The 27934-nt window shown below is 42.6% G+C and overlaps 3 protein-coding genes across 3 annotated transcripts in view; 1 reads left to right on the top strand and 2 right to left on the bottom strand.

Moving 5' to 3' along the window:
• Nucleotides 1-27934, top strand: part of LOC101745759 (uncharacterized) — a 116568-nt gene that overhangs the window by 7115 nt on the left and 81519 nt on the right. The window lies entirely within an intron of this gene.
• On the bottom strand, nucleotides 6036-12234 carry LOC101745900 (aminoacylase-1). Its single transcript, XM_012689806.4, has 9 exons — nucleotides 12073-12234; nucleotides 11497-11666; nucleotides 10685-10853; nucleotides 10433-10579; nucleotides 9924-9994; nucleotides 8964-9080; nucleotides 7993-8088; nucleotides 6690-6823; nucleotides 6036-6271 (listed from the first exon to the last, which is right to left on the bottom strand). Exons 1-9 carry the CDS (start codon nucleotides 12173-12175, stop codon nucleotides 6067-6069), a joined length of 1212 nt encoding a protein of 403 aa, XP_012545260.1. The 5' UTR covers nucleotides 12176-12234; the 3' UTR covers nucleotides 6036-6066.
• Nucleotides 15269-24252, bottom strand: LOC101742637 (aminoacylase-1). Its single transcript, XM_062675155.1, has 10 exons — nucleotides 24112-24252; nucleotides 23585-23754; nucleotides 22969-23137; nucleotides 22717-22863; nucleotides 22235-22305; nucleotides 21067-21183; nucleotides 20544-20555; nucleotides 16787-16870; nucleotides 16017-16150; nucleotides 15269-15504 (listed from the first exon to the last, which is right to left on the bottom strand). Exons 1-10 carry the CDS (start codon nucleotides 24212-24214, stop codon nucleotides 15300-15302), a joined length of 1212 nt encoding a protein of 403 aa, XP_062531139.1. The 5' UTR covers nucleotides 24215-24252; the 3' UTR covers nucleotides 15269-15299.

The raw sequence follows: 27934 nt of genomic DNA, 5'->3' as shown, positions 1-27934 counted from the left end.
ACTTTATTCTGCTCTAATTCACTTTTCACACAACAAAGTATGTAATAATAAATCTGAAAGTACCAGGCCATTCGCATTTTTAGGGCTTTTTGGCGGGAACGTGTGTGAAAATGTGTGAATAGTTTTATTTTGTTAATTTAGGTTTTCTGTAGGTTGAAATGTGTAATAACGTTGGGTCATTAATTGTTTAGAATCTGTGAAAGTGCACAAACAGGGGAAAATGAAAGAAAGCCACTGGACGTAGCACGGAATAGATAAACTATTCCGTGGGACGTAGCTACACGGGCTCTTCCAAAAAGTTCACTGATAAAGTTTCAGTAAATAATCGCCATTTTACTGATATTATATTTGATCCCATTTCTTCTCATTTCATATAATTTCATCCCAATTAATAAATTTCTTAAATTAATCAAGTTCATTATATTATTTCACTCCATAATATTTTTTATAAAACAGAATATACAAAGAATAAGGCTGTATGGTGTGATAGTTTCGCCTTCCCAGTAGGACAATTGTAACTACTATATAAAATTTTCATAAAAAAACGAAGTTCTATTTCAAATAACAATAAAAAAAGAAGGCTACACTGATAGGCTCAAATGATGAGGTTGGAAATTATGTGACGGAGCTCTTAGGCTACTCGGCTCATTAGATTAATCTTAGCAGATAGATAGATACATTCTACTTTTAAAAGGGCACCTATTAATTTTTGGTGCCATTAATTTCGGAGCTGAAACAACGTAGTCTGGGTACTATTTTAACAATAGCACACATATATATAATAATATAATATATATAATGATATCGGGTACTTCAGAATTAATAAACAATAAAAGGCTTAATAGCGTTTTCTGTTATATGTATATAATGTATTATTTTATTCACATCAAAATAACGTTTAGCCCAGTAAAACTATAGCACAAAACTGAGTTGCTCTATAAAGAGAAACATTTAAAGCTATTGCTTCACCAGTTTTTATGTTTTTTTATATTGCAATATTCAAAAATGTTTATGTTTTTTTTATATTTCAATATACAGTCAAACCTGGGTAAGTGAGAACTGGATAAGTGAGAAAACTCTATAAGTGAGAGTAATAGCCAGGACCCGTCATTCTAAGCTCCGAAAACCTCTATTAGCGAGAAACAGAAACCTCTGTAAGAGAGAGTCGTTTTTGCCTCATGGACCTCCGTGAGTGAGACTGCTACTTATCTATACCTCTATAAGCGACAGTCGAGCTTTATTTATTTATATTATTTAGGAGGAACAAATGACAAAACAAATTACAAATTAAACAACTGCTATTTTATGACCCATTCTTAACTTTCTTAACATTGTTTTTGTATTGTTTTCTCGTCAATATTAAACCTATTCTATTTCGTGGAACTAAATAACGTTGTTATTTATTCGATTTCTTTTCGAATGGACACGTGTCCCTGTGTACCGTCCTGTTTGTCGGACTTACTCAGTTTATTGTTAATAAATTGCGAAGAAAAGTTCTGTTCTGCATCATGTCAAAACGGAAAATTAAAGTACTGCCGTTAAGTGATAAACTTAAAATAGTGAATGCGTTTGAATCCGGGAAATCGCGAAATGAAATTCAGAGGGTGCATTAGCGAGAAACTCGGGCTAGTGAGAAACCTCTATAAGCGAGAATGAGATTGTGCTCCCTTGAACTCTCGCTTATCCAGGTTTGACTGTATATATATATTTTTATATTTCTAATGTTTCTTCTTCTAATGTTTCAATATTCAAAATACCATTTATGCCACCTGTATATCATATTATAACCTCTTTTAAGATTTATGTCATAAATCATATAAAGGTTACATGTATAATAAGAAAACAACATTTAAAGTCGTTATAATATATTTTAAAACTAATACAAAAAATTAAATAGTAAACCGTATCAATAAACCTATACAAAACTGAGCTATCTTTTTACTCAATGACAGACTTCACTCTATGAAGAAAAGTCCTTTTTAAAAACTAATAGAATTTAAATAATAAACATTTTCTTTACATCTATATAAAAATCAATGTCTGTATTTTCGTTATAAAATCCGAAATGGATGGACCGATTGTAATTTATAATATTTTATATTTTATTTAAGCAATCTTGACTCCGAAAGGGCTGGAACGATTTCAATTTTTTAGGAATCTTCAGCTAGCTGGTGACCATATGTAATTCGACAGAGAACGGAATCAGACTACACCTAGATCGGCCAGGAAAGTGGGCCTAGTGTAACTAATCTATCTTATCTTATCTGACATATATATACCTAGTCAGGTCATAAATTCTGTCACATGTTTAATGTAAAATAATTGAAACAAGTTTATTCATTATGTAACCATGCATATACCAAAATGAACTTAACAAAACATAGATTCTTATGACACTAAAGTTTATTCAAAATGACCTCCGTGATTTTGAATACAGGCCTTCAATCTGCGCGGCCAGTCGTCTATCGCAGCACGAACGAGGTCCATGTCAATATCGGCGGCTGCCTTAATCAAGGATGTCTTGAGTGACTCCAAATTGGGATGAGGCTTTGAGCACGCCTTTTCCTCCAAGTGTTGCCATATCTTGTAATCTAACGGATTCAAATCTGGACTGGAGGAGGGCCAGTCTTCGTGCCGGATGAAGTCGATTTCACGCGCCGCCAGCCAGTCTTGTGTGCTCTTCGCTCTATGAGCTGGCGCCGAATCTTGTTGGAATACCCAGTGCCTGTTATTGAACATGGTATGAGAAACAGGTTCCACAAGGTTCGTCAGGACTGTATTTTGATACACAACTGCATTCGTTTTTACACCTTTCTCACAAAAATGTACCTCTGTTAAGCCCCAATAAGAAACTCCCAACCATACCATGAGCGAGGATGGAAAATGACCTCGTTGGACACGCGGAATACGGTTGCTCGCTTCTTCACTACTGTGTGCGTACACCTTATCATTTTGTTTGTTGTAGCTCTCTTCTACGGTAAAAATTTTTTCATCCGAAAAAAAGTATTTCCCGATATTTTTTTCCCGCGTACCGCTTCAACAAAGCGCGACATCTCTTCAGTCTCAGGTCCATTAGACGAGCATTCAAACGATGTCCTGTTTTTCTTCGATATGCCCGAAGCCCTAAGTCTTCATTTAACACCCTTTTCACCGTGGTTCTGCTTAACCCCATCTGAAGGGCCAACAGTTTCTGCTTACGTTTGGGATTTCTTTGAATTCGTACCTTCACAGCTTTTATCACTGCTGGAGTCCTAACAGACCGAGGGCGACCACTTCTTGACCTGTCATCTACACTAGAGCTTCATTGTATCGTTTGATGGTACGATAAACGAATCTTTTGGCTATATTTAAATTTTTCATTATGTTAAAAGTTTGAATTGGCGCGTAACCGGAAGGATGCAACGCAATAACTGCAACACGTTCTTCTTTAAGCGTCCACTCCATATTTAGAAATCAGTAAAATTCTAAAAGTATACATTTTTATTTTCATGAACAATTCGAAATTCGAATTCAATAAACTTTTTTGTGGCCAGCATTCTAAAAGAAAAGTTTTTACTGTGTGACAATACTTATGACCTGACTAGGTATAAATGAATTGATGTTCGTTAGTCTCGCTAAAACTCGAGAGCGACTGAACCAATTTGGCTAATTTTTGTCTTGAATTATTTGTGGAAGTCCAGAGAAAGTTTAAAAGGTAGATAAATATGAAAATGCCCGGAATTAAATAAAAATAACCATTTTGTTTTTCCTTTGATGTGTCCCTCGTCGGACGGATTCCTTTTGTTTGTTTTACGGTTATTTTATACAAAAGTTTAGGTCTTTTATTTAATTTTACCTAGTAGATAATGACAGATTGTGTTGTTAACAAAAAAAATTTACTCAAAAAGTCAATGATAGAAGGAAGGTAAAATTGGTATACATAAAATCAATCTCATTATTGAGGTGTCAATGATTATGGTCAAATTTAGACCGTTGGGCTAACACTTCGATCCAAAGATTTTTTTGTTTTATTTCATCAAACTTCTCTAGAGACTTAAATAAAATTCAAAATGCTATTACGAGTGTTTGATTGATTCTAAATGAATCTAAAGGCCATTCCGTGCCAGGCACAAGGGTAATGCGGTCTCCCGTACATTAAACATACAAATTCAATGAACAAAACCTTCCTTGTTTGCGCAATGCGCATTCGGACACGATACAATCCAGCGAACTGCCATTTTATCACTGCGTATGTTGCAGAACTTTATTTTTGGATGTTTTTATTTTTTAGGCTTCGATCGGAATAGTATCTTTGTTTAGAGACTTCACAGCGTATTTATTGATTTAATGTATTAATTCAACATACTTATATAAATATACATATAACAGCTCAATTTCCGACGTTTGTCAACCGCTATCTTCATGACCACGAAAATTGTATTTTTTTCGAAACTTCGTCAATAATATAATGACTATAAGTTAAATTAAAATTAAAACGGTAAATTTAATTTTTATTATGTCTTCGACTTGCAAAAACCGAGCAAAATACAGTAAGCTGCTTAGCTTATCTAAAGCAAGAAAAAACACTAGGTCCATACATGACCGTAAAGGGATTCCGAACCATTTTCTTGGATCGGGGGAAATTCTCAAACATAAATCAACTTCCGAGCGCTTCCTCTGCTAACATACACGCCATTTCCTTCCAAATGACGTGTAAAAACAATACGTTATACGTCACGTGTCAATTCATTAGAACGTGTAGATCAAGCAAGATCTTAAATTTGGTTTAGTAGGCTTACTAAAGACACGTCTAATTTTTTTGGAACTTGCTAGCTTAAATCTTTATAGGTGGTTGTTTCGTTGGTTCAACTCCGTTCAACACACCACCTCATAGTTCCAACAGCTGAGGTGACCGGACCAGCCCTAAAAAAGCTTTCAGAAGATAGTGCAAACCTATAGGATGACGTCGCAAGAGCACAGATACGACTGGACTTTCAGAAGATACTGACAACCTATAAGATGACATTAGTCGCAAGAGCACATATACGACTGGACTTTCAGAAGATACTTACAAACCTGTAGGATAACATTGGTCGCAAGAGCACAGATACGACTGGACTTTCAGAAGATACTTACAACCTGTAGGATGACATTGGTCGCAAGAGCACAGATACGACTGGACTTTCAGAAGATACTTACAACCTATAGGATGACATTGTTCGCAAGAGCACAGAGACGACTGACCATGTTAGTTTTGATTATGTATCAAGAGTATACGAAGAGGGTATATACGTATGATCACTGAAGACATTACCAAGTTCTTTAAGATGTAGAGGATGTTTCTAAAATTTGTAGAACACGTATGCTTCATAAGGTCGGAGCGTGGTTGTTATAGCGCGGGCTTATGATATGTCCTATCAGCAGTGAAATAAGGGGGTAGAATGAATTTGTTACTAGAACTTGGGGAAGAGTAGTTGTTGCTACGAATTAAAAGGAATGTCGCCAGAGTCTGCGGTCCCGTTCTCATACATTCCGCTAATAAACGGCTCAATATTGCAGTATAACACGAGGATTAATACTGAGTTTCTCAGCCTTTTTTGTACCGGCGCACTTTTACGATTTCAAAATTTGGCGGTACACAAAAAGATGTTTCATTTTTTTTACTGACCCATAAACACGTTTCTTAAAGTAGTTTATAAATAATAGTTAAATATATTTAATAATAGGTTATAGGTTATAGTTATAAATAATAGTTTTCCGGATAAATTGCTGCAGTAACGCTTTGGTACTACACTACCTTACTACAAACGCACGCATTTATTCCTATTGGTTTGTATAATACGCTACGTTCGCGTAATGAATGAAGAAAGCGTTGAAGAACAAAATGGAATAATTAAAAAAAAACGAATTTAAATACCTATTCATGTGAAAAGTATTTTTCATTTTAAATTAGTATATCTAAAATTTTGCGGCACACTTTTAGAATTTCGTGGCACACCAAAAGTACCGCGAAACATTGGTTAAGAAACATTGGATTAATACAATTAAACAGTAAATGAATTCCAATGATTTTATTCAAGTAAAGAGTTAGGCATTAGCTACAGCTCTTATCATGCTCTGGTACACCGCTATTCCATTGATGAAGACGTCCAAGCCTAGATGCTCGTTGTGCTCATGCAGCGCGGGCGTGGTGTTGTGTATCGGCGAGAAGCCCAGCGCCGGGATGCCAAGTTCCCGAAGATAGCGGCTGTCGGTGCCTCCCGTAAACGTTTGAGGCTTAATTGACATTCCCCTGAAAGATGTGTGCGTGTTTTATTATTAGTATTTTCATCGGTTTTCGTCGTTGATATTACTATAATTTTTATTTGTATTTTTTCTAAGCTCTAAGCAAGACGGCAGTGTCCCTACCTGTGGCAGTAAACAACACTCACATTATGTTTAAAACTTTAATAAAAAAAACTCATTTAATCAGTTTTTGCGGGTTTGTTTTTTATTACACAATGTTATTTCTTCTTTGTGGAAGACATCCGTGAATGTGAATTCGGGGTGTATTTAATTTGAAAAAATTCTCGACAAGCGGTATTTGGACAACGGCACACTTACATCGCTCGATACAAGTACACCGGGCTTCCTATTTTTGAGGCCGTGACGACTTCAAAGACAGTTATTTGGTTAACCTGCACGATTACAAACAAATTATATTGCCTTACAGTTCCTCTGCGGTTTGTTTGAAAGCTTTCCAGTAAATGTTGGCATCGTCTAGCTGAGTTGGTGTGGTGTAAGGATCCTTCTGCTCAAACTCGTACGTGACGCCGCGACCAGCTTCAGTACACCATTTCTGAATCTGCAAAAACAAAAGATCAACGATAAAGTACTAAGATAAAGCACCAATGTAGATTTTATCCATTTATTGTGAGTTTCGAAAAAAAGGCGGCTAACGAAAAACTCATACTGATAGATTTATAAAGCGCTTATTAACAATAATATGTGAAATTTTATGAATGAGGAAAATAAAACGAAATGATTGAAAAGCTTCAATGATTTGACGTATGACTGGGGCCAGGGAGGCGGATCTCGCCCAAGCCCTGGCCCTCTAAGTGTTTCGGGTCCCCCTCATATGTCGGTCCGGGGACCGGCGAGGGGGACCTAAGAAGACGTCGTGCAAGCTGCTCTGCACGTGTTTTACGCAAGAGCGTCCGGGTGATGGAAGGCCGGCTATCTTCGACCCACGCTGGTTCTGACCCAGCGGGGTATTCCGTAGGATAGATCACTCTAACCGGCGCCATCTAGGCGGGCTCCGGATAGCCTGCCGACCGAGAGGGCTGGTAGTCGTGGCGCCGACGACCGCCAGTCCGGCGTCCCGAGGGGGAGGGTGATGGGAGAGATGTGCTCCGCACTAAACACTTCACTTTCCCCCCTTTGCCTTTTCATGAGTTCTGTCTCATGTGAGGTTTGGACGTTGATTGTTGAGCGACAGGAGGTTTTAGTCGGTTCGACTCCGACATGCTCCGCCCGCCGTCCCCAGCGGAGGGCGGAAGTCCGGCGCTTTCCTCCAGACAAAAAAAAAAAAATTACTGGTTTTGGATACATTTGTTGAGTTCACGTCTGTTAGCCCTTCGTTCCGCATTCGGAAGTTTTGTTCGATAGCATACATAGATGACGACTATGTTATTGGGTGTATGAACGCTCTTTCATTAGCTAGATTTGTATCTAATTAGATAAAATAGATATGTAAAAGAAGCTTTCAATGCAAATTCGACCAAGTCCAAGATGTCGAAAATTTGCACAGGTATCAAGTATTGAAGACAATACAATAATTACATTAGCCTAATGTTCTGTTTACGATCATCAGGCTAAAAAGAAATATTTTTATGTTTACTCAGAATTGCTACTAAAGTCATTTCCTTTGGTATTCATAGTTATTTCCTTTTTTTTTGTATTTCTCTCAAGTAAGCCATTAATTAGCTGCTTATAACGAATCGGGTAATGATGTGGAAAAACTGTGGCACTCACCATATTTTCGAATTCTTTTAAATCGACGTTCAGAGCTATGCGAAGGTCGAAGTTGGCTGTAAATTGTTCAGGAACCACATTGTTCTGTATACCTCCCTGTGAAATTATATGAAATAAATTAGTACTAACAGTATTATAAATATTTAAGTGTGTATTGGTTTTTCTGTCGCGCAGCAACGGTGCAATTTATTGACATGTTTTATTTTTAAATAAATTCTTTATGCCTATGTCGGAGAAGCCACAATTATTAACATCGTCAGACATCGTAGGAGCGAATGGGATGATCGAGCTAAGAGAAATATCGAGAACACCAATCACGTTTGTTGTCTTAGAACAATAATTGTTTAAATTATTTAGAAATCTTCTCTTGACGTTAGCAAATGAAAACGAATGACATTTCTTAGGGCGGAGGCACCGCTCTTCAAGAAGGCTTGTTGGTAAGTATGATGGCGTCTACGCGCCTCCTTCAGCTAGGCTCTGTCGTAGCACGAAGATAGCCAAGTTCCGATGATACCGCAATCGTGCTGCCATCTCTCGGGAATAGTGCTGCGTTTCGTTTAGCTACCAAGCTAATGACCATCTCCGACAAGTATATTAATGAATGATTATAACAATGAATTCACAATCATTTTCACCAAGAGTTAATCCTCAATATCTCGAGCCTCTGTGATTCAATTATAGCATATAGGTGGCGTTGCAGTCAGATTCTATGAGTGCCATTCGATAATAGCCCTACTGAGTGTTCTGCGTGATAGTCTATGCACAACTGGCCTTGAAACATGAGGTCAATTGTCAAATAACTTGTAGCGACCGCGCTGTTCCATCAAGCCAGGGTGTACGACTGCTTCACGTTAGAAATAGGTAGAATATTGGTCATTACCCGTGTAGACTCACTATACGCCGCGCTAGTGAGAGGTTCAATGTTATATACTAGTTGAATTGTATTAAGCACTAATTTATTTAAAACTTACGGAGATCATGGTGAGGTTGACGCTAGTGACGTCACCGATGGTTAGCTGTGGGTTGTCAGCCAACTTTTTAACGGACTCCTGACGCAGGTCCATGAACTTATCGATTATGTACCGCAACTGTTTGCATTGAAACAATATATTACGCATAGCTTCAAACCTCATTGATTGAGTAAAGGTATAATTGATTGTAATGTATTTTTTTATGTTTTTATTGCTTAAATAGGTCGACTAGCTCAAGTCCCACCTGATGTTAAGTGGTTACTGGAGCCTATAGACATCTACAACGTAAGTGCCACCATCCACCTTGAGATATAAGTTCTAAGGTCTCCATTTTTACAGTACAACGGCTGCCCCACCCTACAAACTGAAACACATTACTGCTTCACGGCAGAAATAGGCAGGGTGGTGATACCTACCCGTGCGGACTCACAAGACGTCCTACCACCAGTAATTACGCAAATTATAATTTTGCGGGTTTGATTTTTATTACACGACGTTATTCCTTCAAGTTATTCATTCCTTCAAGTCAATCGTGAAGATTTTTCAAGTACGTATTTCATTTCATTACAAAAATTGGTACCCGCCTGTGGGATCCGAACACCGGTGCATCGCTAGATATGAATGCACCGGACATCTTATCCTTTAGGCCACGACGACTTGAAATGTGAGAAGTTGGAAGATAAAAATTAAATAAATATTAATACGTGAAGCAAAAACCTTTAGACCTCTAGCTTAGAATAAAATAAAAAGTTCAAGACAAACTGTAAAATATAGGCGTCGAACAAAATTATGAATTTTTAGATTTTTTAGAACGTTACCCGAAATCGAATCAATATTCTAACATAGGAATCGAACAAATATTTTTTTCATTATTGAATTTTGTTTTGAATTTCCCAAAGAAATGAATATCGAAATAGTCTTTAACGGGAAGAATTTCTTTGAAATGTTTTTGGGTCTAACCTTTTCGCCGCAGTTGTCCGGGAGCAGAAGGGAACCGTGACCGGATTTTCCGGGACAAGTGATTTTCACATCTGCAACGAAAACCGGATTACGGAGGGAGCACTGTGCGGTAGGCGGCGGATTGGCTCTGCCCCTGGCATTATTGACGTTCATGAGCAACGGTAACCACTCACCATCAAGTGGGCCGCATGCTCTCGTCTGCCTTACACGGGCAATAAAAAAACCCCGGTTCCTATGATGCATTTTTCCAGGTGGTATCTTCAGTGCCGGTTATAGAACGATATAGGCTTTGTAAATAGCTGCGGTAAAAATTGATTATCGTCATCATGATCAGCCCAGAATCGTCCACTGTTAGACGTCTATCTTTCAGCCCACAGAAAACCATCGGCCCACTGATGGTGTAAATTGGGAACGACCTATGTCGGTCCAACGATTTCTTGCCGGTATCCCTTCGCGTGTCATTGCACTACCAGGTCGGGCTCATATGAAGCTAATAAAAATTTACTTACGCCAAATTATTCTTTCGCCATTGAAGACCAGGTAATCATCGTTAGCGGATGCGATGCCCTCATCGAGAGCGAAGCCGACATTCATATTTTTGAAGACGTCCGTCTGGACGAACTTCCCCATTCCAGTAGCGCCACCAATCTCCTCGTCTAGTCAAAGAAACAGTGGAATATTGCATGAATACTAATATTTTCACTATGTGCAGAGAAGAGAGGAAAGAGAGCAAGATAGGAAGGTCATAGCTCTTCGCTTACCGGGTACAAATGACAGATGCACAGTCCTTTTGAGCTTGACGCCGGTTTGCTTCAGCCTCCTCACGGCCTCAATGTACTGAATTCCAACCGATTTCATGTCTTGAACTCCTCTAGCGTAAATTATGTTGTCTTCTATTTCAGCAGCAAAGGGGGGATGCTTCCAACTGTTCTGTAAGATTGGACGGATCTTTAAATCGAATTGAATAAAAGAAAACAAAAAAAATTGGTATCCCTTTCTGCTATAATGCAATTGTATTCGGTATACGCTTATTTTTGAATTAAGCAATGGACCCGGTGGAAAATTTAAGATTGTATTTAAAATATAATGGTGTCACAGTGATGTTATTAGATAAAAATGTCGGCCACAATCGCTCGACCAACCGATGTTCATCTAAAACTCGAGAACGGCTGAACCGATTTGGCTAATTTTGGTCTTTAATTATTCGTGGAAGTCCAGGGAAGGTTTAAAAGGTGAAGAAAATATAAAAAAGCTCGGAATGTTTTTTTGTTTTGTTTATTTTATACAAAAGTTAAGGTCTTTTATTTATCGCTTGAGCCACTACGAAGTCTGCCGGGTCAGCTAGTTTTAAATAATAATAATTGAATTGAGTAATCATCACGACATGACAAACGTTTGTATGTTTCAATATATTGTTTGATGTTTTTTTACATAATAGATTGTAATACATAATTTTGGTGTAATTGTAGCAAGCTCGGAGAGGCCTATGTGCAGCAGTAGACATCTGTAAGCTTAAGCTTAAGTAGATAGAAGACATAACGGACCCTGTCTAAATAGCATATAATTAAGTTACCTCGAAGACAGGCACCACGTCCATATGAGAGTTGAGTAATATGCTCGGCAGCTCAGGCTGCTCTCCTAACCAGGTCATCACCAACGTCGGCTTCTTTGGCAAAGGTTCGACCACTTGCACTTGCAGTCCAATCTTTTCAGCTTCATTTCTGAGGAAGTTGATGCATTCATCTGTAAATAAATACCGACAGTAAGACTTTTGTTCTTTGCACGGCTAGCATTGGTATTAGCCGTAAAGTCGATATGAGACCCACGCTTTTCAGTAAATACCACGTTGTGGCAATAATTTAACGGAAAACGATTCTCCTCTTACGATCGAGAATAATTTGAGAGCCTTGTTCTACTCGTGTAGCAAAATTAAATCACGTCAATATTAATCGAGCTTTCTATGCGGTTTGGTAATTGGCGTCCAACGACGGTGATTAGGATTGAGTGGATCGTTGTGCTTTAGGGAGTTCAAGTTCAATACGTTACGAAATGTTCAATAGTTTGGTATTCTGTTGTCGGAGTGCTCTAGCAAATCATTTCTAATTACCGATATGGACAATTTAAATAAACGATGATACAAAATCCTTACTGTAGTCAACGTTCGGATGTACTGAACGTATTCTAAGATAGTTCTGTAAGGTCGAGACGCTGGGGTCAATCTTGCCTGAAGTTCTTCTTTTTAAATTGAACATTGCAGAAACAAGGTAAAGCGATATAAAGACGCGACACTGATCACTGAAACGAATGGAATATTTTGTGGTTTGCACTGTGTTATATATTGTTTCATGAGGTTTCATTGTCGCACGAAGATTGATTTCCTAATTTCGATAAAACCACAACATTTCGTCAAAACAAATGATAGTGGTATTTTTTTGTTTTCGTATAAATTTCATTTATCGAACTAATTTTCTTATCTCTGGCGGTTGTTAAAGCGAAGCGTGCCCCAGAATTTCGCTTATTATAACTTTATAACGTCTACATAATAAGCGTATTATGTTCTTTCTTCTTCTCTTTCTCTCTCTTTTATTATTTTGATCGATTTTCCTGTTGCTGTTGAAAATATATCAAAACCATCATCGACTAACGTGTCGAGGCGCTTTTTTTTTGGCCTTTTTTTTGGTAGTGGCCCGAACCTCCTACGAGGTCCCCGCGCAAAAGGGGGCGCGCGGGGTATGTGAGACTCAACGGTCTGCATGGTGTTGTGAGCAGACCACGGGCCCAAGGATTTTAGGGCCCACCCACTAAACGACTCCCTCTTGCACCCGACGTCCGATCCCCTCCGAGGTCAGAACCCGGATGAGGTAGGGGGGGCTACCGCGGTCAACACTACAACCAGACGGCGCGGCTCACCCCAAGGACGCCCAGCCGACGGAGCCTTCGAGGCGAATCGAAGGCTCTAAAACGTCAGCCGTCTCGGTACGGCAGCCCGTCAGGCCGCCCAGGCTGTGTCGCTGATGTCCTGGAATACCCCGCTGGACCATAACCAGCCTGCCGGGTCGGGACGCGATACACCGCCAACCGGTCGCTCTTTCGTATCTCCTCGGCAGCGCGCTAGAGTGCTGGTAGCGCGCCGCGCGGCCTCTACCCCCTCAGGTCGCCCCTTGACCTTCACCGGGGGGAGGCCGCTACCTACAGGGGCCGGGACGTATGGGCGTATTCCCGCCTCCGGCCCTCGCGACGGATCGGTGCGGAAAGGGAAGAGCTCTCCCTCTCTCGCTCCGCCGCCTCCTTCTGCAAGATGGTGGACTCGCAGAAGTCGAGCATCGTAGCCACGACGCGCGGCAGCGAGAGGTCCTCTCTTATGACCGCGACGAGGGCGGCGCGTTGCTCGTCGAATCCAGAGCAACGCGTCAGTGTGTGTTCCGCTGTGTCATCCTCGTCGCGGTCCGCGCAGTGGTGGCACTGCGCCGTCGGTTCTGTTCCGGCTATCTTATGCAAGTACCAGTACAAGTTTGCCAGACCTGCGCAAGCCAGACGGGCAGACTCTCGGTAGTCCCTCCCCGGGGCTACGACCAACGTGTCGTCAGCATAGCAGACGACACTTAGCCCGGGGAGGGAACCCCGTAGGGCGCCCCGTAGGATCCAGTCGTAGCCGATGCTCCACACCAGCGTCGAGGCGCCTGCCATTAGAGGTTGTAGTGTGCGAGTTTCACCTGATGCGTTTACAATTTAGGTCACCCGCCAGAATGACAGAACTTCCCATGCCGAGCAGCGCCTCGATATCACTGCTCAAAACGATCTTATCAGGTGGAAAATAAACAGATGCGATAACGATCGGCGCGTGTGAGCGTCAGTGAGATTCGGCACACTGATGCTTCGATGTTAGCGAGCGCGGGACTCTTCTATAGTAAATGACGGTACCACCACTAAGAGAAGTGAGCCTGTCGTCCTAACCATGTTGTAGTTCGCGATTTTAGGGTCGTGACACGCGGGCTTGAATAAGGTCTCCTGATCACGTTGATTTGCGAGACCGTACGCGTTACAATTTCTATCGTTACGGATAGGGGTTTCGTTCTACCTATGTAAGAGATTGATTACCGGCGGAGTGAGGGGAGGACGTACGTATTTAACGACGCGTTTATGTCGACATATTCCTGCGCAACGGCGATGAAGTGTTGTGGAGTGGAGGCAGCGCGGATGGCGTCTCCCAAAGCGTTAATGCGCTCATAGTTAATTAACGGAAAAAGTCGATCGCTAGAGCGAGAGTGTCGGACGCGGTCTGAGAGCAAGTCGCGGGAGAGGGACGAGTCGCAGGTGAGTGACGAATCGTGTGGTCGGGACGAATCGCAGAGGGGGGAGTTGCAGCAGTGTTCGTGTATGGCAACGGTTTAGCCCAGGCCGAGACGCTGGGCACCGGCGCCAGCACGAAGGTAGGCTTAGCCTTCGGCACAGAGGGTGCCGAGACTTTGGTGTCGGGGCCGGAAGCGTGGAGGCGGTTTTGACGAGCGACGCAGAGATTAATTTTGGGGGCTCGGGGGCATCCATGGTAATTCGCAGGGTGTTCCTGTGTTCGGCACAGGACGCAGCTAGGCGGTTCCGTCGCGCTTTTTTGATCGCGAGTGCATAGGGCCGTGGTGTGATCGCCTAGACACTTGACGCATCGGGAGCGCGCGTGACAGTTACGAGAAGAGTGCCCGTACAATTGGCAGTTATGGCACTGGCTCGGAGTACCTTTTTTGTGAGTGGTTTTCACGACTATTCCGGAAAGCCAACAGACTGTTTGGACGTTGAAGATTTGTTTACCCTCGGGGCTAGGCTGGAGGCCGACGAGAACCATATTGTATGGCTCCCTCCCGCGTCCTGTGTGCATGTGGTGCACGGAATTGACCGGCAGACCTTGCTTTAGAAGGTCGGCCTTGACGAGCTCAGCATCTAATTCCTTCGGGATGCTAAACTGACAGCCTATAAGATGACATTAGTCGCAAGAGCACAGATACGACTGTACTTTCAGAAGATACAGAGATGACTGACCATGTTAGTTTTAATTATGTAGCAAGAGTATACGTTATGTGTCACGTGGTATTCCATGTTCACTGAAGACATTAATAGATGAATGTCCCTCTTTTAAGATGTAAAGGATGTTTCTAAAGATTTGTAGAACACGTACGCTTCATAAAAAAATGGAATAGTTGATTAAAAAAATACGAATTTAAATACTTATTGATGTGAAAAGTATTTTTCGTTTTCAATTATACCTAAATTTTTGTGGCACATAATTTTACCACACCAAAAGTACCGCGAAACAGTGGTTAAGAAACATTGAATTAATATAATAAAACAGTAAATGAATTCCAATGATTTTATTCAAATAAAGAGTTAGGCATTAGCTACAGCTCTTATGATGCTCTGGTACACCGCTATTCCATTGATGAAGACGTCCAAGCCTAGATGCTCGTCGTGCTCGTGCAGCGCGGGCGTGGTGTTGTGTATCGGCGAGAAGCCCAGCGCCGGGATGCCAAGTTCCCGAAGATAGCGGCTGTCGGTGCCTCCCGTAAATGTTTGAGGCTTAATTGACATTCTCCTGAAAGATGTGTGCGTGTTTTATTATTAGTATTTTCATCGGTTTTCGTCGTCGATATAATTTTTTTTATATTTTTTTTTATTGCATAGACTGGTAGATGAACTCACAATCCACCTGGTATTGAGTGGTTACTGGAGCCCCTATACATCTATAAAGTAAATGCGCCACCCACCTTGAGATATAAGTTCTATAGTTACAACGGCTGCCCCATCCTTCAACCCGAAACGCATTACTGATTCACGGTAGAAATAGGCAGGGTGGTGGTACCTACCCGTGTGGACTCACAAAAGGTCCTACCACCAGTAAATTGATACCATTGTGGAAGACATCCGTGAATGTGAATTCTGGATGTACTTAATTTGAAAAAATTCTCGACAAGCGGTATTTGGACAACGGCACACTTACATCGCTCGATACAAGTACACCGGGCTTCCTATTTTTGAGGCCGTGACGACTTCAAAGACAGTTATTTGGTTAACCTGCACGATTACAAACAAATTATATTGCCTTACAGTTCCTGTGCGGTTTGTTTGAACGCTTTCCAGTAAATGTTAGCGTCGTCTAGCTGAGTTGGTGTGGTGTAAGGATCCTTCTGCTTAAACTCGTACGTGACGCCGCGACCAGCTTCAGTACACCATCTCTGAATCTGCAAAAACAAAGGACCAACGATAAAGTACTAAGATAAAGCACCAATGTAGATTTTATCAATTTATTGTGAGTTTCGAAAAAAAGGAGGCCAAACGAAAAACTCATACTGATAGATTTATAAAGCGCTTATTAACAATATTATGTAAAATTTTATGAATGAGGAAAATAAAACGAAATGATTGAAAAGCTTCAATGATTTGACGTATGACTGTTTTTGGATACATTTGTTGAGTTCACGTCTGTTAGCCCTTCGTTCCGCATTCGGAAGTTTTGTTCGATAGCATACATAGATGACGATTCTGTTATTTTATGTCTTAACGCACTTTCATTAGCTAGATTTGTATCTAATTATCTATGTAAAAAAAGCTTTTAACGCAAATTCGACTAAATCTAAGACGTTGAAAATTTGCACAGGTATCAAGTACTGAAGACATACAATAAGTAACTACTTTAGCCTAATGTTCTGTTTACGATCACCAGGCTAAAAAGAAATATTTTTATGTTTACTTAGAATTGCTATTAAAGTCATTTCCTTTGGTATTTATGGTCATTAATTAGCCATTAATTAAGTTAAGCCATTAATTAGCTGTTTATAACGAATCGGGTAATGATGTGGAAAAACTATGGCACTCACCTTATTTTCGAATTCTTTTAAATCGACGTTCAGAGCTATGCGAAGGTCGAAGCTGGCTGTAAATTGTTCAGGAACCACATTGTTTTTTTTTTTTTTTTTTTTTTTTTTTTTATTGCCCTTGTAGGCAAACGAGCATACGGCCCACCTGATGGTGAGTGGTTACCGTCGCCCATGGACTTCAGCAATGCCAGGGGCAGAGCCAAGCCGCTGCCTACCGCTTAATACTCTCCACAAGCCTCGTTTGAAGAAGGACATGTCATAGCGCTCGGGAAACACCGTGGAGGGGAGCTCATTCCATAGCCGGATGGTACGTGGCAAAAAAGACCTCTGGAAACGCACTGTGGATGACCGCAGTGGCTCCAGGTAGTATGGATGAACTCTACTCCGGTGGCGGGCGGTGCGATGGTAAAAACGAGATGCCGGTATCATCTCGAACAATTCCTCAGAGCACTCCCCATGGAACATACGGTACAAAATACAGAGGGAACCGAAGTCCCTCCGCAGACCCAGAGGTTCCAAACGATCCGTGAGACCGGGATTATCGACAATCCGAACGGCCCTCCTCTGTATGGAGTCAAATGGAAGAAGCTGGTATTTGGGAGCCCCGGCCCAGAGATGGGAGCAGTACTCCACGCGAGGCCGGACTTGTGCTTTATAAAGCAAAAGCCTTTGTCCAGGCGTGAAGTACCGCTTCGCTCTATTGAGGACTCCCAGCATTTTGGACGCCAACTTGGCTTTGCCTTCCAAATGACTCCGAAACTGGACATCGCTTGAAATGTCGACCCCAAGTATCCCAATACTCTCGGAAGGTTGCAGGGATACTCCTTGGAATTGCGGCGCCATGACAAAGGGGTCCTTCTTCGCAGTGAACGCGCAAACTTGTGTCTTTAACGGGTTGAATTGAACCAAGTTCAATTCACCCCATTTGGAGACTCGCCCCAGAGAGTTCTCCACTTCAGACACAAGTTTTGATCGTCTCTCTTGCACCACGCTCCGAGAGAGACTCTGATGGCCAATATATCGCGCATCCCCCGTGCTGTCATCCGCATAGCAATGCATGCCATCAATAGACAGCATGTCATTGATATACAGGATGAAAAGCGTGGGGGAGAGCACCGAACCTTGTGGAACGCCAGCGTTAATGGTCATGGTATCAGAACAGTCACCGTCTACAACGACCGTGATGCTCCGCCCATCCAAAAAGCTAGCGATCCACTTGCAGAGACCCTCGGGGATTCCGTAAGATGGTAGCTTCGACAGAAGTGCCCTATGCCAGACCCTGTCGAAGGCCTTCGCGATATCAAGGCTCACAGCAAGAGCCTCGCCCTTGCTCTCCAAGGCTTCAGCCCACCTGTGAGTAAGGTATACAAGAAGATCGCCAGCTGAGCGACCGTGACGGAAACCGTACTGTCGGTCACTGATCAGCTGGCGATCCTCCAGATACTTCAGGAGTTGTATATTAATTATTCGCTCCATCACCTTGGAAAGCAAGGAAGTTATCGCGATAGGCCTATAGCTCGATGGGTCCGACCGGTCACCCTTCTTGGGGATAGGGTGGACGTGGGCAGTCTTCCATGAAGACGGAACCCTGTTAGCGCAATAAGAGATGCGATACAAACGCGTTAGCGCAGGCGTCAGCTCAGGGGCGCACGTTTTCAGAACCACTGCAGGGATGCCGTCTGGCCCGCTCGACTTATGGACGTCCAGGAGTCGGAGTTCCCGCCTGACTGCACACTGTGTAAAGCAGATCTCCGGCAGGGAACTATCACACCGGAGGATGTTCGGTGGTGTGGCACCCCCGTCGTCCACAGTCGAGTTCGAGGCGAAGAGTTTGACCAGAAGGTCAGCCTTCTCTTTCGCACTATGGGCCAGACTGTCATCGGACTTGCGTAGTGGTGGGAGACTAGACCTGCAAAAGTTACCTTCTGCAGATTTGGCGAGCGACCAAAAAGCACGGCTCCCAGAGGGATAGCTCTTCAGTCGCTCGCCAATTCTAGCAACGTGCTCCGATTTCGCCCTGGCAATAACCTTCTTGTAGGACCTGGAAGCGGCGTTATATTTCCGCCTTTCCTCTGAGATGTTAGGATCCCGACGTCTCCTAGCATCATCCCATGCCACGTATGCGGACCGCTTGAGGTGTGCAGCATCCCTGCTGGCATTGTTATACCAGGGTCTGCTGCGACCCCCAACGGGCACTTCAGAGGAGGGAATAAACAATTCCATCCCCTGGAGCACCACGTCTTTAAGACGGTCCGCACAGACGTCAGGATCAGCAGAGGAAAAGCAGAACCGCCCCCATGGGTAGGATGCGTAAAACTCACGCAATCCATCCCAATCTGCTGACAAATACTGCCAAACTCTTCGATACCTGGTCGTCGTTCGACGACTAGGACGAGAGAGTGGTGTGGCAGCACGGATAAGGCAGTGATCAGACGATCCAAGTGGAGCGTCGACCACCACACTGTATCCGGCTGGATCGGTGGTCAGCAGAAGGTCCAACAGAGAAGGCTCATGCCCCTCAATATCTGGGACACGGGTGGGCTGTGTCACCAGCTGGGAGAGGCCGTAGGCCAAGGCGAAATCGTAGGCAGCCCGACCCGGGAGGTCAGTGGTTCTGGACCCCAACCACTCTTGGTGATGAGCGTTAAAGTCTCCAAGAACCACCACCTCCGCAGATGGGTACTGCTCAAGCACGCGGTTAGTCCCCTCTTGCACATGCTCTATCAGAGCTGAACCTGCATCACTGCTGTGGGACCTGTACAGGCACGCGTAGACTCGGGTACAGCCCCCGTGATCTACGCGCAGCCACAAGAGGGACAGGTCCCGTTGTTCGAGGCTTCGTAGACGGCGACAACAGACATCAGCCCGGACGAATACACACACCCCGGCTTTACGCAAGAAGTTGTGCTCCAATACGTAGCCGGGGTATTCAAGGTACGAAGTATCATCCGGAGCAGATATCTGCGTCTCCGTCAGAAAAAGAAGGGCAGGCTGCGCCGTCTCAAGATGGTGGTGTACGGCGTCGAGGTTACTATGTAGACCCCTTACATTGCTGAAATCCACATTAAATGTGGAATGGGGAGTCGCCGACAAAACCCTTTTCCTTTTTCGAACTTTCATTTTTTTTATTTGGAGAGTGGGATTGGGCGGGGTAGGATGTTCGAGGCGAAATCGTGACAATACCTGAATAAAGCGCGGAGCACAGTACGTGCTCGACCACGGGTTGCGTGAGCGACCGACGCAGGGCATGGAAGGGCCCCCAGTCCACCCTGCGTGCGATCGCCGGGATCCACTCCGGTCTCCGACTCCGGCACGACGACCGCACGACAGGATTTTACACCGGTTGGCGGGACAGCTTCCCGGGGCGGAGTTTAGTAGTGACACCCGGGTTCAGGTCCCCAACTGACCGGCGGGCGGCGGCGAACACCGTTTCACTGGGTCTCCCTATACCCCCGTCAAACAATCACGTCCCGCGAGCTCACACGCACGTCTGCTCCGCATGTTCCAGGTATCGCCAAGATTCACCCCCAACAAGGAAGAGGAAAGGGAAGGAATAACACTGGCTCTCCAACCCACACGCCGGAACACAGCTAGGCTATTTGGCGGCGGACTCTAGTTGGAGGGTGGTCGCCAGCCAGTCGGACAAGTCCTACCACCGATTATGTATTCGGCTCCCGTTTTGCACCACCCAGGGGTCACTTGTAGGGAATCGCGGGTTAAACCTACGGAAGCGGGAAGCAATCAACCCCCAAATGTTCTGTATACCTCCCTGTGAAATTATATGAAATAAATTAGTACTACCAGTATTATAAATATTTAAGTGTGTTTACTGGTTTGTCTGTCGACCAGCAACGATTCAGCTTATTAACATGTTTTTTTTAAGATAAATTTATTATGAGCATAATAATGAATGATTATAATTATGAATTCACAATCATTTTCACCAAGAGTTAATCCTCAATATCTCGAGCCTCTGTGATTCAATTATAGCATATAGGTGGCGTTGCAGTCAGATTCTATGAGTGCCATTCGATAATACCCCTACTGAGTGTTCTGCGTGAAAGTCTATGCACAACTGGCCTTGAAACATGAGGTCAATTGTCAAATAACTTGTAGCGACCGCGCTGTTCCATCAAGCCAGGGTGTACGACTGTTTCACGTTAGAAATAAGTAGGATATTGGTCATTACCCGTGTAGGCTTACTATACGTTGCGCTAGTGAGAGGTTTAATGTTATATACTAATTGAATTGTATTAAGCACTACTTTATTTAAAACTTACGGAGATCATGGTGAGGTTGACGCTAGTGACGTCACCGATGGTTAGCTGTGGGTTGTCAGCCAACTTTTTGACGGACTCCTGACGCAGGTCCATGAACTTATCGATTATGTACCGCAACTGTTTGCATTGAAACAATATATTATATTATAGTATAGTTACAACGGAGTTGGAATTTTATAGGCCAATAATCTAATAGTAAGCTGCCAACGAGGAATGGAGCGAAGTCTGTTGAATATAAGAAAGATTCAAAAAATCAGACACACAAAAATTAGAGAAAAAACAAAATCTATAGATGCCCTTGAATATGCCAGAAACTTGAAGTGGAAGTGGGCTGGTCATGTAGCCAGACTTCAGGACCAGAGATGGACTGCAAGAATAACAGTATGGGAAGGGCCACAAGGGAAAAGAAAAAAGGGTCGCCGAATATCAAAATGGGAGGACGATATAAAAGCTATTGCTGGCTCTCGATGGATACAGGTAGCCCAAAATAGAACCAAATGGAAGGACTTGGAGGAGGCCTTCACCATGTTTAATGGGTTCCTGCCAAACCTAAGTGAAGAAAATTAAAATTATTAAATACCTATTTACTTTGTATTTTAGCAGGAAATAAAAGGCTTTTTATTTTATTATAGTTACAATGCCCCAGCTTCAAACCGAAACGCATTACTGCTTCACGGCAGAAATAGGCTGACTGACAAGAGGTCCTACCACCAGTACTTACACAAATTATAATTTTTCGGGTTTGTTTTGATGTTATTCCTCAAAATCAATCGTAAAGGTTTCTTAAGTACGTATTTCATTACAAAAATTGGTACCCGCCTGCGATATTCGAACATCGGTGCATCGCTAGATATCAATGCACCGGACATCTTATCCTTTAGGCCACGACGACTTGAAATGTGAGAAGTTGGAAGATAAAAATTAAATAAATTTATAGATATTTAGAATAAAATAAAAAGTTCAAGACAAACTGTAAAATATAGGCGTCGAACAAAATTATGAATTTTTAGATTTCTAGAACGTTACCCGATATCGAATCATTATTCCAACATAGGAATCGAACAAATATTTTTTTCATTATTGAATTTTGTTTTGAATTTCCCAAAGAAATGAATATCGAAATAGTCTTTAATGGGGAGAAATTCAATGAAATGTTTTCGGGTCTAACCTTTTCGCCGCAGTTGTCCGGGAGCAGAAGGGAACCGTGACCGGAAATTCCGGGACAAGTGATTTTCACATCTGCAACGAAAACCGGATTACTGGAGGAGGGCCGATTGCGGTAGGCGGCGGATTGGCTCTGCCCCTGGCATTATTGACGCTCATGAGCAACGGTAACCACTCACCATCAAGTGAGCCGTATGCTCTCGTCTGCCTTACACGGGCAATAAAAAAACCCCGGTTCCTATGATGCATTCTTCCAGGTGGTATCTTCAGTGCTGGTTGTAGAACGATATAGGCTTTGTAAATAGCTGCGGTAAAAATTGATTATGGTCATCATGATCAGCCCAGAATCGTCCACTGTTAGACGTCTATCTTTCAGCCCACAGGAATCCACTGGCCCACTAATGGTGTAAATTGGGAAAGACCTATGTCGGTCCAACCATTTCTTGCCGGTATCCCTTCGCGCCTCATTGAACCACTATTACTTACGCCAAATTATTCTTTCGCCATTGAAGACCAGGTAATCATCGTTAGGGGATGCGACGCCCTCATCGAGAGCGAACCCAACATTCAAGTTTTTGAAGTCGTCCGTCTGGACGAACTTCCCCATTCCAGTAGCGCCACCAATCTCCTCGTCTAGTCAAAGAAACAGTGGAATATTGCATGAATACTGATATTTTCATTGTGTGCAGAGAAGAGAGACAAGAGAGCAAGGTAGGAAGGTCATAGCTCTTCGCTTACCGGGTACAAATGACAGATGCACAGTCCTTTTGAGCTTGACGCCGTTTTCCTTCAGCCTCCTCACGGCCTCAATGTACTGAATTCCAACCGACTTCATGTCTTGAACTCCTCTAGCGTAAATTACGTTGTTTTCTATTTCAGCAGCAAAGGGAGGATGCTTCCAGCTGTTCTGTAAGATTGAATGGATCTTTAAATCGAATTGAATAAAAGAAAACAAAAAAAATTGGTATCCATTTTTGCTCTAATGCAATTGTATTCGGTATACGCTTATTTTTGAATTAAGCAATGGACTCGATTGCAAATTTAAGACTGTATTGTATTTAAAATAAAAAGTGGACGCAGTGATGTTATTGGATAAAGGTTGCGGCCACAAACACTCGAACCAACCGATGTTCATAATTTAATGAAATTGATCCGAGTAATCGTCACGACATGACGAACCTTTGTAAGCTTCGATATTATATTGTTTGATGTTTTTTACATAATAGATTGTAATACATAATTTTTTACATAATTGTGGCAAGCTCGGATAGGCATATGTGCAGCAATAGACATCTGTAAGCTTAAAGATATAAGACATAACAGACCCTGTCTAAATAGCATATAATTAAGTTACCTCGAAGACAGGCACCACGTCCATATGAGAGTTGAGTAATATGCTCGGCAGCTCAGGCTGCTCTCCTAACCAGGTCATCACCAACGTCGGCTTCTTTGGCAAAGGTTCGACCACTTGCACTTGCAGTCCAATCTTTTCGGCTTCATTTTTGAGGAAGTTGATGCATTCATCTGTAAATAGATACCAACAGTAAGACTTTTGTTCTTTGCACAGCTGCTAGCATTGGTATTGGCCATAAAGTCGATATGAAACCCACGCTTCTCAGTAAATGGCACGTTGTGGTAATAATTTAACGGAAAGCGATACTCCTCTTACGATCGAGAATAATTTGAGAGTGTTGTTCTACTCGTGTAGCAAAATTTAATCACGTCAATATTAATCGAGCTTTTATTGAGCTTTAGGGAGTTCACGTTCAATACGTTACGAAATGTTCAATAGTTTGGTATTCTGTTGTCGGAGTGCTCTAGCAAGTCATTTCTAACTAGCGATATGGACAATTTAAATAAACGATGATACAAAATCCTTACTGTAATCAACGTTCGGATGTACTGAACGTATTCTAAGATAGTTCTGTAAGGTCGAGACGCTGGGGTCACTCTTGACTGAACCACTTATTACGAAACTGAGCATTGCAGAAATAAGGTAAAACGATGTAGAGTCGCGACACTGATCACTAAAGCGAATGGCATATTTTGTGGTTCTACTGTTATATATTGTTACGAAAATTGATTCTCTAATTTCGATAAAACCACAAAATTTCGTCAAATCAAGTGATAGTCGTATTTTTTTGTTTTCGTATAAATTTCATTTATCGAACTAATTTTCTTATCTCCGGCGGTTGCTAAAGCGAAGCGTGCCTCAGAATTTTGCTTATTATAACTTTATGACGTCTAAATAATGAGCGTATTATGTTCTTTCTCTTTCTCTCTCTTTTATTATTTTGATCGATTTTCCTGTTGCTGTTGAAAATATATCAAAACTATCATCGACCACCGCGTCGAGGCGCCTGCCATTAGGGGTTGTGGTGTGCGAGTTTCACCTGATGCGTTTACAATTTAGGTCGCCCGCCAGAATGACAGAGCTTCCCATGCCGAGCAGCGCCTCGATATCACTGCTTAGAACGATCTTATCCGGTGGAAGAAAAAGGGACGCGATAACGATCGGCGCGTGTCCCGTCAGTGATATTCGGCACACTGATGCTTCGATGTTAGCAAGCTCGGGAGGATCGAGTGGGACGCAATGCAGGGTTCTTCTATAGTAAATGACGGTACCAGCACCACGAGAAGGCTGTTGTTCCTAACCATGTTCGCGATTTTAGGGTGGCGACGCGCGAGCTTGAGTAAGGTCTCTTGCGCTAAGAAAATGTCAATTTGATGGTCGCGCAAAAAATCACAAACCTGATCACGTTGATTTGCGAGACGACATTGATTACCGGCGGAGTGAGGGGAAGACGTACGTATTTAACGACGTGTATTCGTCGGCGTATTCCTACACATCGGCGATGAAGTGTTGTGGAGTGGTGGCAGTGTGGATGGCGTCACCTAAAGCGTTAACGCGCTCAAAGTTAATTGACTGAAAAAAGCCGATCGCTAGAGCGAGATTGTCGGACTAGAGCGAGAGCAAGTTGCGGGAGAGGAATGAGTCGCGGGGGCGGAACGAATTGTGGGGGCGAGACGAATCACAGAGGGGGGAGTTGCAGCAGTTTCGTGTACGGCAACAGCTTAGCCCAGGCCGAGACGCTGGGCACCGGCGCCGGCACGAAGGCAGGCTTAGCCTTCGGTACAGAGGGTGCCGAGACTTTGGTGTCAGGGCCGGAAGCGCGGAGGCGGTTTTGGCGAGCAGCGCGGCAATTAATGTTGGGGGCTCGGGGTATCCGGGTATTTCGCCATCCAGGGTAATTCGCGGGGTGACTCTGTGTTCAGCACAGGACGCAGCTAGGCGGTTGCGTCGCACTTTTTTGATTGCGAGTGCATAGGGCCGTGGCGTGATCGCCTAAGCACTTGACGCATCGGAAGTCGGAAGTGCGCGTAACAGTTACGAGAAGAGTGTTCGGACGTTGAAGATATGCTTACCCTCGGGGCTAGGCTGGAGGGCGACGAGAACCATATTGTGTGGCTCCCTTCCGCGTCCTGTGTGCATGTGGTGCATGAAATTGACCGGCAGACCTTGCTCTAGAAGGTCGGCCTTGACGAGTTCGGCATCTAATTCCTTCGGTATGCTGGGTATGACCGCGCGGAGTTCACACTCCTCCTGAAGCGTATAGGTGTGAAAGCTTATACGACCCTTACAGAGGTATAAAGAGAGGGCCCTATGTTCATCGGGTGATGGCACTTTTATTTGGATGCCATTCGCGAGATCGCAGGCGCTAGTGAAATTAATTTTTTTGGCCGTAATGGCTACGGAAACTAGGGCCCACGCTGCCTTCTCTTAAAGTATTATCGGGGGATTATCGGATTTTTGCTCAAAAAGTCAATGATAGAAAGAAAGCAAAATTGGTATACATAAAATGAGTCTCATTCTTTAAGTGTATCGAATGGTCGAATTTGGACCGTTGGGCTAACACTAGTGAAATTTTCGGAATTCGATATAAGATTTTTTGTGTTTATTTCATCAAACTTCTCTAGAGACTTCAATAAAATTGAAAATGTTTTTACGAGTGTTTGATTGATTCTATATGATTCTAAAGGCCCTTCCGTGCCAGGCACAAGGGTAATGCGGTCTCCCGTACATTAAACATACAAATTCAATGAACAAAACTTTCCTTGTTTGCGCAATGCGCATTCGGACAAGATACAATCCAGCGAACTGCCATTTTATCACTGCGTATGTTGCAAAACTTTATATTTGGGTGTTTTTATTTTTTAGGCTTCGATCGGAATAGTCTCTTTGTTTAGAGATTTCAGAGCGTATTTATTAAATTAATTGCAAAATTTTCGGGCAACCGCTATTTTCGTGTCCACCAAAATTAATGCCCGTATCTTTAGACGTTTTGTAAAATATTCCTCCACTCTTAACTCATCCGATGATGCTCGAGCATTCCTCCCAAACTTACTCGAGTTTGGTATTTTTAGTCGACGATTACAATATTCCTCAACTGTCCTCGAGTGAGGTAGAGAGGTGTTATTACGTCACCACAACAACATCAGTTTGAGGATAATTTGATCAAGCTAGCATCAAACCCATAGAGTTCTGTAGTCTATGGTCATTGTTTAATGTCAAAGTCAAGCTGCCGCTGTCTGTTTGACACTAGATGAACTTGACTACTAGACTAGATTAAGCTGAGTTATTCGTAAATATATGTGCGTGCGGTAAATCTGAAAGTGTATTATTTATTTTCTAACCTATTATTATTTTAGATTTCGGATCCGGCTTTGTATTTTTATTCGCCGCTTTTGTGTGATTTTGATTGCATCGTGTTGTTGAAGTGCTTTTCCACAACCACCAGTTTATTATTATATAAATAAAACTTATAATCGCATTGACTATATTTATTAGGTAGTAAGCAAAATATGACTCTTATGTAGGTAAATAAAATAAAGAGTTTCAAATGTCTAACCTCGAACTATTTACTTTATTAATAAATATTATCAAACTTAAATTATCAAAATATGCGGGAATCATGCACAGATCCAGGCCATTGCACAACAATATCATATATTTCCATTTGCGGTCCACATACTATTTGGACATTGATAGAAAACCAGCCTTGAGGAACGTTCAAGGTACGTCGCGACGTACCTTGACTTGACAGTTCGCTTACTTCACTCCGGTTAGGAAAATTTTCCAAGGACGTTTGAGTGGAGTTTATTTTTACGACTAAGCATAACAAAACGAGCGTTGGAGGTTGAGTCGAGTCGAGTTAAGCTCGTGTAAACGACTAAAGATACGGGGGTAAAACTAAATTCAATCGTAAATTTAATTTTAATTGTGTATTCGACTCGCCAAAACGGAAAATAGTAAGCTGATTTACTTAACTAAGGCAGCAAAAAACGCTATGTGCATATATGACTATAAAGAAATTCCAAACCATTTGCTTGGATCGGAGGGAAATTCTCAGACATAAATCAACTTCTGAGCGCATCCTTTCTTAACATACACGCCATTTCCTTCCAAACGACGTGTAAAAACAATACGTTATACGTCACATGTCGATTTATTAGAACGTGTAGATCAAGATCTTAAATTTGGTTTAGTTGAGAAACGTACTAGTGGCTTACTAAAGACACGTGTCACTTTTTTGAAATTTGCTAGCTTAAATCTTTATAGGTGGTTGTTTTTTTGTTTCAACTCGGCTCAACACACCACCTCATAGTTCCAACACGAAGGTGACCGGGCCAACCCTAAAAGAGC

Source organism: Bombyx mori, chromosome 23 (assembly GCF_030269925.1).
Source record: "Bombyx mori chromosome 23, ASM3026992v2".
Classification (NCBI taxonomy): domain Eukaryota; kingdom Metazoa; phylum Arthropoda; class Insecta; order Lepidoptera; family Bombycidae; genus Bombyx; species Bombyx mori.
Note: the sequence above shows the minus strand (reverse complement) of the source record. Positions and strands in the feature narration are given on the sequence as shown.

Bases quoted from the DNA above. Each gene is read 5' to 3' on its own strand.
- LOC101745900 (XM_012689806.4), bottom strand. From the start codon at position 12,175: ATGTTCAATTTAAAAAGAAGAACTTCAGGCAAGATTGACCCCAGCGTC. The intron at 9,081-9,923 runs GTTAGACCCAAA...CAATGCAAACAG, and splicing joins CGGACAACTGCGGCGAAAAG to TTGCGGTACATAATCGATAA. The intron at 8,089-8,963 runs GTAAGTTTTAAA...ATAATTTCACAG, and splicing joins TCAACCTCACCATGATCTCC to GGAGGTATACAGAACAATGT.
- LOC101742637 (XM_062675155.1), bottom strand. From the start codon at position 24,214: ATGCTCAGTTTCGTAATAAGTGGTTCAGTCAAGAGTGACCCCAGCGTC. The intron at 23,755-24,111 runs GTAAGGATTTTG...ATCTATTTACAG, and splicing joins ACATCCGAACGTTGATTACA to ATGAATGCATCAACTTCCTC. The intron at 21,184-22,234 runs GTTAGACCCGAA...CAATGCAAACAG, and splicing joins CGGACAACTGCGGCGAAAAG to TTGCGGTACATAATCGATAA.